Genomic DNA, 9,235 nt, shown 5'->3' with positions numbered 1-9,235 from the left:
CAGCTCGATGACGATCCCCGGACTCCGATCCAGCAAAGTGTCGGGGAAGAGTTCCGTCAGCACGATGGCGTGGTGACGATCTTGATGCACTACAGCAGCAGGGCTTCGCCTAAACTCCGCTACAGTATTATCGAGGACTATGGTGGCTGGGGGCGCCGCACACGGCTAAGGAATAGATCACGTGGATCAACTTGTGTGTTCTAGGGTGCCTCTGCCTCAGTATATAAAGGACCAAAGGGGGGAGGCTGGCCGGCCACATAGGGCGCGCCAGGAGAGTCCTACTCCCTCTGGGAGTAGGATCCCCCCCCCCAATCCTAGTTGGAATAGGACTTGTGGAGGGGGGAAAAGAGAGAGAGGGGCCGGCCCCCTCTCCTTGTCCAATTCGGACCAAGGGAGGGGAGGGGCGCGCGGCCCATGTAGGGCTGCCTCTTCTCTTTTCCACTAAGGCCCATCATGGCCCATTTAGCTCCCGGGGGGTTCCGGTAACCTCCCGGTACTCCGGTAAAATCCCGATTTCACCCGGACCACTTCCGATATCCAAACATAGGCTTCCAATATATCAATCTTTATGTCTCGACCATTTCGAGACTCCTCGTCATGTCCGTGATCACATCCGGGACTCCGAACAACCTTCGGTACATCAAAATGCATAAACTCATAATATAACTGTCATCGTAACCTTAAGCGTGCGGACCCTACGGGTTCGAGAACAATGTAGACATGACCGAGACACGTCTCCGGTCAATAACCAATAGCGGGACCTGGATGCCCATATTGGCTCCTACATATTCTACGAAGATCTTTATCGGTCAGACCGCATAACAACATACGTCGTCCCCTTTGTCATCGGTATGTTACTTGCCCGAGATTCGATCGTCGGTATTCCAATACCTAGTTCAATCTCGTTGTTGGCAAGTCTCTTTACTCATTCTGTAATACATCATCCCGCAACTAACTCATTAGTCGCAATGCTTGCAAGGCTTAAGTGATGTGCATTACCGAGAGGGCCCAGAGATACCTCTCCGACAATCGGAGTGACAAAACCTAATCTCGAAATACGCCAACCCAACATGTACCTTTGGAGACACCTGTAGAGCTCCTTTATAATCACCCAGTTACGTTGTGACGTTTGGTAGCACACAAAGTGTTCCTCCGGCAAACGGGAGTTGCATAATCTCATAGTCATAGGAACATGTATAAGTCATGAAGAAAGCAATAGCAACATACTAAACGATCGGGTGCTAAGCTAATGGAATGGGTCATGTTAATCAGATCATTCACTTAATGATGTGATCCCGTTAATCAAATAACAACTCATTGTTCATGGTTAGGAAACATAACCATCTTTGATTAACGAGCTAGTCAAGTAGAGGCATACTAGTGACACTCTGTTTGTCTATGTATTCACACATGTATTATGTTTCCGGTTAATACAATTCTAGCATGAATAATAAACATTTATCATGATACAAGGAAATAAATAATAACTTTATTATTGCCTCTAGGGCATATTTCCTTCAGAGTGAACCGGCGAAGCAACAAAGTAGCGGTGGAGACACTGTTGGCGTCTCCCACAACATACTCGTTGGCGTCTCCTCGCCCCAACGAAGTCGCGGGAAACCATGTAGTGTTATGTTCCTTGTCTTTATGTTCCACCAGTAAGCGATACGATATTATGCTCCGTAGATCGTAGTAACAAGTTTGTTCTATGCGCCACGCTTGAGACTCTAGTCACGGTGTTAGTCATGCAAACCAACTTCCATGATGTATAACTAAAATCCCCTTGTCATATGTGGATTGCATTATGTGAACTAGTTTGTTGGTCTCTACCGTATCAATGTTTGTTCATGTAAAGTGAATGAGTTCACACAATTGACCATATGCCAAGATAGTTCCATTTAACCGAACGCATAGGCACAATCAACAACCATGCCCCCATTGTGTGCGCGAAACAATTCTTGTTTTAATTTACACAATCCACAGTGCACACTACTACCATCATGGTTATCATAATGCTCAAGCTCGCCCCAACCATAAGTAACCAAGCATTCTTCTTTGAATTAGGTAGAAGTGAAATTTTGACACGATCCTTGTTGCTACATGGAAACAATTGTCCATTTTCATTGGTTATCACACAACAATTGGTAACAATAATTGTTCAACTCAACATTATAATTTCTGACCATGGACAGTGATCACAAGTTACACTTGCACACACATGTCTTAGTTACATATTACCGACAAGGGCACAGGCATAATAAATAGATAGAGGTTCTACATGACTGGTTCAGAAGCAATTTGTGAACAACTAAGAGATGGTAGCTAGGCTGGGAATATGGGGTAGACGCTACATTGGTTTTCGTTTCATAGAGGCTGAAAATATGGGAACCATTACCACACCACATATATGTGGGATGGCAACTAACATTTCCTGCAGAGGCAAACACGCTTTTCTTCGACAGCCAGCATATGTTGAGCTCGCAAATCATAGGTCCAAGATGTATTGTCTTGTCGTCTACCAGCTTAGAATGGCAGCACCTCCTGAATCATGAAGTCGGGCAACTCTCTAATGTTTCCCCTCATGGAAATAACTTCATATGCAATTGACTGACGCAGATAGTTTAGGCGGCTCTGCGGAAAAGAAGTTTTATTAAGCTAACAGCATTTCTTCTGATGACTAAATATGATCACAGAAATCAGCGCATGATGGTGTTGTATGTGTGTGCTTACAGGGGTTAGTATAGTCTGGAGATATAGGCCAGTGTACTCCCTGCTGTAGTTGACAATGTGCAACGAACTGTCCTCTTTGCATATACGGTGCAAAATGAAAATTAGTCCGATATTTTATTTTTAGCATTATATACAAATGTCAATTCTCAATGAGCAAACTCACAGTTCACAGCTAGCATGCATGCCAACATTGTAGTGGATGGTCCAGCCTTGAGCTGGCACGTACCACCCCGTGATGTTCTCATGTATGAATCGCCGAAGTCCTGCCAGGATGAATTTTGCATTGTCTTCATGCTTGTATCGCATCTCATTGATAGGCTCGGACGTCTCGCATGGGTCCATGACCAACAAAGTCCTTTCTTCAACATCCACAACATATAGAGACCAGCTTTCCATCATTGGAACTGGGAGCATTAGCTGCAAGCATGCATGTTGTTAATATGACTTCATTTCGCAACCATATTTGTACTTGTGAACATATTTCTTTTAGCACAGAAACTATACCTTCTTTGTCCATTGCATCTGATAGCCGAGTGCCTCATAACTCATCATCTTATTCATGAATTCAAAGTCCAAATCGTATGACCTGTACATGAGAGCTAGCTGGAAAACAACATACGCAATGTCAACCACTGCTCTGATGATCGGAACAACAGCAAGCTTTCAGGTAAGTACAAACTCACCACAAAACGCAAGTCGAATATATGTCGCCACCTGATCTCCCAGTCACCGTACATATGTCCATCCTTCCATGTAAGCATTCGCGAAACTGCTCCCCAACCCACGCTTGTTAGGTGCCCATTTGGCCCAAATTCATTCACAAAGTCTTCCCCCGACATAACTATCAGATATGGGACCAGGTGTTTGTACCATTTCCTGAAATTTTCCACAAATACATGTGGCAGAAAGCATGGTCAGCCATGATTTTCGTTATACTGTTACAATGTAGACAACATCAAAACGTTAGCTCACCTTCTGAGGTTTCTCGTGCTACTTCGGCACATTTTGCCCCAAAAATCAAGCACATTCCTGGCAAGCGGCTCCTCGTGTTTTAGCCCAACCTTACCTGAGAACTTGTCTCCCCTATCACCCATTTCCATTTTAACTATGGTCCTCACCATGCCTATGTGCAACCTTAGATTCCTATTCATTCGGCTTGACACAAAGTTGGTGCCCCTGAGTGACTCATCATTTCCTCCAGCAGTCGTTCCTGGTTATGCAAATGGTTATTAACCCGTTAGATACATGCCTGACGCGCATAGATTTACAAAAGTTATGACTATGCAAGTGCTTCTTAATCAAGTTATGTATGTACGTAGGGCAACCAACCTTGGTTGTTATCAGTCATTGATGGCTGCTGGTTCATTGCATGATCACCACTCCCAGCAGTATTCGCTGCCGCCGAGCTCTCCCCTATGGCCCTGACTGTTCAAACAAACATATCTGCTGTATCAGCAACGTTACGCATCTCATGTATGAGCACATTTTTACAAGTTATGATTTTTTATTTTGCTCACTTGTTATTCCTGGGAATACATATCCGCAGTGCTACGAAGAACACCTCTGCCTATTGGTATGGCCTCAGCTCCCTCTGTGGGAGATTAATGCATCATGCTTGTTATTTTTCATGTAACAATGTATCATATTTTTTTGAATATAAATTCTACAAACCTAGATGATCCTGGACAGTCATGTCAGCTCGGTTTAATCCATGCCAACGTCGTTGTTGGGATTTCACTACTGCCGAGCTTCCACCTATTTCCCTAACTGATAGCATTAATAGGACATGCGTAGGTATGTGTTAGTGCGGCCTCAATGATATTTCATAGGCTTTCCACAATTTCATATTCAGATGCTTACCAGTAATTCCTGGGAAGACATAGCCTGCGTTGCTCTGAAGGACACCCCTGCCCACTGTTTGTGAGCCATCTTCGATGAATCCCCTTGAAGGGGCCATGTCATCAGCATCTCTCTCCGTTTGATTCATCATGTCAATGCCGTCTGTCAAATTTTGTCCCCCTCTGTCATCACTGTCATTGCATTCATCCGAACTCTGTATGTGTGCTGCGTGTCTGTCTGATCTTTCAAGGCGTCTTCTTTGGCGGCACTGTTGCCTCCCTCTATTAGCACTTCGCTTATGTCGCCTCCTGAGCCCTGGTTCTGAGTTACCGCATCCAGTGACCATGTCTGCATGCCATACACACACAGTAAATACTTAAACCTGTAAATGATTATGAAACATTCAAACGAATATTTTTTTTGTCAAAAATAGTACCCTCTGTGGATTGTCAGTTGCAGCTATGTCATATGGAACTTCTTCTCTATGTGTAATGCCACCGTAGCCAACTGGTGATGATGCTCCAACATATCCCAGTCCTACATGTTTCAGACATACAATCAATTGTCAGAAACCGAATTAGTTGAATGGTTGCTCTCATATGTAGCCAGACCACTCACCGTCTATTGTTGTTTGAAACTTGAGGCTATGATTGTTTCCTCTGTTACGAGTTCCATCCTTAATGTTTAGGTTTGCTGGAATAGAATAAAAAATTCATCATTACTGAATTAGTTATGTTACTAAGATATTACCATAGTGACAATCATATGCATGCGTTCTAACCTGGCATCATCACTGTTTGCACAACCTCTCCTTCAACTGTTTCAGTCTTCACATTTTCAGTTGCAATAGTATGGTCTACAAAAACAAATTGAATAGTTTATAATTATTTCAAGGTCCGGAAAGGGTTCCTACGTCACAACAATTTCAATCTTCATACCAGGCAGTCGAATAGATCCGTGACCATATTGCTCTGGACTGCTTCCTGTCAAGTCAACGATTGGCACTACAAGGAAATTCAAATGGTTTAGTTCCCAAAATATACATCATCATATTCGTGCATGGTACCGCTTGCCATACCATTGCATAAACACCAGTTTATCAGAAAAAAACATTCCTTTTTGCTGCTCACCCACAATGTTATTTATATTTCCACTGAAAACTTATATCATCTACTGATCACTAACCTGCAGGCTCAAATGGTGGGAGAGCCACCCATGCTGGCGCATCAGTTGGCACTGGTCCGGCTTGTGTCTCGGCTAAGGCAATCCATGGAAGAGCTGCCGACGTTTTTGTATTATCGTTAGAACAAAGGTAAACCATTGAATACACACCGGTTCAACAAAAATATGGCATTCCCTTACCGCTCACCCACAATGTTATTCATACTTTGCACTGAAAACTTATTCAATTACTGATCACTAACCTGCAGGCTGAAATGTTGGCAGATCAATCCCTGACGGCGCATCATTTGCCACTAGTCCAGCCTGTGTGCAGGGTGAGGCAATCGCTGGAAGAGCTGGCAACATTTTGTATTGTAGTCCGAACAAAGGTAAACCATTGCATACACAGTATGTATGGAATATTAATCTCCAAAAGAAATCATTACCTGGTATGTTTATAACTGGGCCTCGACGGAGAGCTAGAGCTTGTTGATGTCTCTCTGCAACATTTACACTTTTCAATTTCCAAACTTTTATTAATTTATGCCAATCTTTATGACGCTGCTTCTGGTTTGCTAAACTTACCCTCACGTTGTAGAACCCTCACATGATTTCTTCCTATGCGTTCATACTGTGTCCTCCTATCTTCATCACTATCTGAAGACTCAAACTCACTTTCTGGTTCCATTATCTTTTTCCCATGATCATTTGGATCGGTTTCCACCATGCGGCTTCCTCTTTGAGCTTCATAGCCTCCCTCATTAATTACAAGGCGTTCTTGATCATCATCCTCATTGATTTCTGGAGCTTGAGCCTCTGCAGTGCACTATTATAAGGTCAGTTCACTTCCCAGTCTGTACCACATACACATATAGTGATACTCTGTTTTGGTTTACCACCCTACCTTGCACAGTGATGACCACCTGAATCACTTCTCCTTCACTTTCAATTTCAGAAATCTCTCCATTATATTCTGGAAATTAAAGGAAAGGTGTATTAGTTATGACAAATTCAGTCTCCATGGCATACTTACCTCTACCGCTTGTCTCTTACAGTAACAAACCATTACCTTGGCTCCTGGACCGGGACTGCGTGAAGCTGTCATTTTCCCCTGTTTCATCATTCAGAATGACTGCCTGAGAAGGATTACCTTGCCCCGTGATAATAGCAAGCAAACCATGACTAGTTGCAGTGCGCACTTGATGACTATCATCTTCCTCATCGTATGTGTCGTAGTCTGGCACTGCAATTTTAGACTTGCATCAGTTGAACATTTCATTTTTGTGCCATTTATGCAATAATCACAAAGTTGTATGTAAACGGCCATTGTTGCCTGTTAATTATTACTAACCTGTTGGCTCACTACATTCGTTCGCTTGATCCCACACAGATATCTGCCATCCATGCGATCCATGATCTTCATATTCATTAACTGGCATTTCTTCATGGATGACTGGATTTGCATTGTCGACTCCGTCTTCATTTGCATCACCGTTTGAGCTACGTTCATCATGGGCATCTACTCCACCATTTTCGTTGTCACACACGAACAACTGATTGGATTGGCAATACATGTCATACAGTTACTAAGTATGTATAGGGAGCAATACAAACGCACATGAAATCCAGAGTATGTGACTTACTGAATTAGTTGTTGTTGCCATCAGAGGATGCCACATCCATTCTTGTTGATCCCTGTAGCCTTCCGGCCTTGTCTGCAACCCAAATTTATGTTATTCACAATCGTTACTCCTCACATGATCACTGAACAAACAGTTATAATTATCTCTTATTCCAAATATGGTATGCATGGACTGATTACCGGGTAATGTCCTGGGTTCTCCCTCTCTAGCTGAATTAATTTCTTAACTATTGGACAAGAATAAGCACAAATTCTTGGCAGCGGTTTGGACCTCAAGCTTGCAAAACCATAATCCACCCAGTCCAGTTGGAAATACTGCACATGCAGATAGATTTTTTTAGCATGAGTGCAAAATATGTTTGATTAAAGGGTCGAAAAAATCACTAATTAGAAGAATGACACTTCTATTTGTAAAGACTTGCCTCCAAGAAATTTGAATGTCCACCCAAGATAGCATTCTCAGCCCCAGATGCCACGTTGGATTGGTATCTGTCAGCAGAAATCGCCATCACATCTATCGCATACCGTGCAATGTTGTACTCACCTATGGCCCATGGATCTTGTACCAGTGGCAATATTTCTTCTGGAATGGCAGATACGGACTGCCTTGGACCCAACAGAGTCAACACAACCAACAAGGTGGATGCTACTGCGAAGGCTATGGTCTCCTGCTTGTTCATGCAGCAGGGATTTAGCCTACTAATGACATACTCAAGATCAGAAACCTTTAGTCCACCTCTACCTCGCAGGCCTATCATCCCTCTGATTCTCCTGACAAGACCAGATCTGTCGGTAGGAGTGCTAAACTCTATTATCCTGCCATGTCCACGTACGCCTAGGATCATAACAGCATCCACATCTCGGATTGCTCTAACTTGCCCATCTGGCATTCTTAGTGTTCTACTTCTAATGTCAATCCTACCCATTTGTTCAGCAGTGAAAACACTATCTACTGGTCCAGCATATCTGTTTGTCAGCAAGCTAGCCATACCGCTCGGCTCCATTGCATTGTAAAATAAAGTACCCAACCCTAGGAAAGATGCAGTGGCGAACATTGATCTATAAGCTGGCTCTCGTCTTCGTGCATTGACCACCACCATGGCATCGCTTCCAGAGTGCTTGTTCCTCCTCTTCAGCCGTCCCCTGTTGTGGCTGCGCAGCCTTGGTCGCTTCGGCGTCCCAGGAGGCCTGGCCATCTTCCCGTCCCGATCTGCAATCAACAAAAAGAAGCCCATCCGGTTATTTCCTTGATGCGATTCATAGCTCAGATCAAATGCCAGCTAAAGTACGAAGAGGCTCGACGGTAGTCTACCGTCTAGCCATCGCAAAAAGATCAACCTGAGCAACAAAACTACATAGGTAACCAAGAAGTAGGCGCCGGCGGAGCAAAACCAGTGGTTAGAAACCCGATGATTGAAGAAAATGACAGGCCGGAGCACTGTCGTCGGCAAAGTATGGGGAAGAAATGTCGGGCCGGGACCAAGCTTGCCAGAAAGGCACGCGCTGCCTCCGCTGTCCACCAGAGTTAGCTCAGATCTGATTTCTCTTTGCTAAGCTCCAAACCTAGAACAGAGGCATACTGTGCTGAGTGGGGAATTGAGCAGAGGAGGGCACGCGGTGGGGGGTTAAAACCAGGCTCCGCCGCCTGCACTGTTACAGCTACCGACCCACTTGGTATTTACTGTCCTTCCTTTGGATGTGTTTTTTATTATCTACAATTCACCAAGTGCATCCAAACCAAAAACTTTAGAACACACGGGCGGGAATTCTCCCGCGATGCGCCTCCTGGACTACGGCACATGTCCGTTACATGCAATTCTACGAATAGAACATGTATTCTGTTGACACTCGTCAGTCAAAACA

General features: G+C 44.0%; 1 protein-coding gene across 3 annotated transcripts; it reads right to left on the bottom strand.

The window, feature by feature from the left end:
- Positions 1-4,092: 4,092 nt before the first annotated feature.
- On the bottom strand, positions 4,093-9,026 carry LOC125551983 (uncharacterized). Of its 3 annotated transcripts, XM_087518551.1 has the most exons (19): positions 8,862-9,025; positions 7,795-8,582; positions 7,553-7,687; positions 7,374-7,445; positions 7,082-7,283; positions 6,800-6,973; positions 6,635-6,703; positions 6,316-6,546; positions 6,177-6,230; positions 5,994-6,086; positions 5,755-5,847; positions 5,508-5,573; positions 5,351-5,425; positions 5,188-5,262; positions 5,006-5,106; positions 4,591-4,917; positions 4,402-4,497; positions 4,248-4,321; positions 4,093-4,155 (listed from the first exon to the last, which is right to left on the bottom strand). In XM_087518551.1, the coding sequence occupies exons 2-16, from the start codon at positions 8,566-8,568 to the stop codon at positions 4,735-4,737; spliced, it is 2,397 nt and encodes a 798-aa protein (XP_087374677.1). In that variant the 5' UTR covers positions 8,569-8,582; positions 8,862-9,025; the 3' UTR covers positions 4,093-4,155; positions 4,248-4,321; positions 4,402-4,497; positions 4,591-4,734. The 3 variants fall into 3 exon arrangements, with proteins under 3 accessions (XP_087374677.1, XP_048571369.2, XP_087374676.1); XM_048715412.2 differs by having other exon boundaries at positions 5,994-6,230; positions 8,862-9,026; XM_087518550.1 differs by lacking the exon at positions 8,862-9,025 and adding an exon at positions 8,711-8,844 and having other exon boundaries at positions 5,994-6,230.
- Positions 9,027-9,235: the final 209 nt, after the last annotated feature.

This window comes from Triticum urartu, chromosome 4A (assembly GCF_056163025.1).
Source record: "Triticum urartu cultivar PI428250 chromosome 4A, HENAU_Tu73, whole genome shotgun sequence".
In the NCBI taxonomy this organism is placed as follows: Eukaryota; Viridiplantae; Streptophyta; class Magnoliopsida; order Poales; family Poaceae; genus Triticum; species Triticum urartu.
The sequence above is the reverse complement of the archived record's forward strand: the minus strand, read 5'-3'. Positions and strand labels throughout refer to the sequence as shown.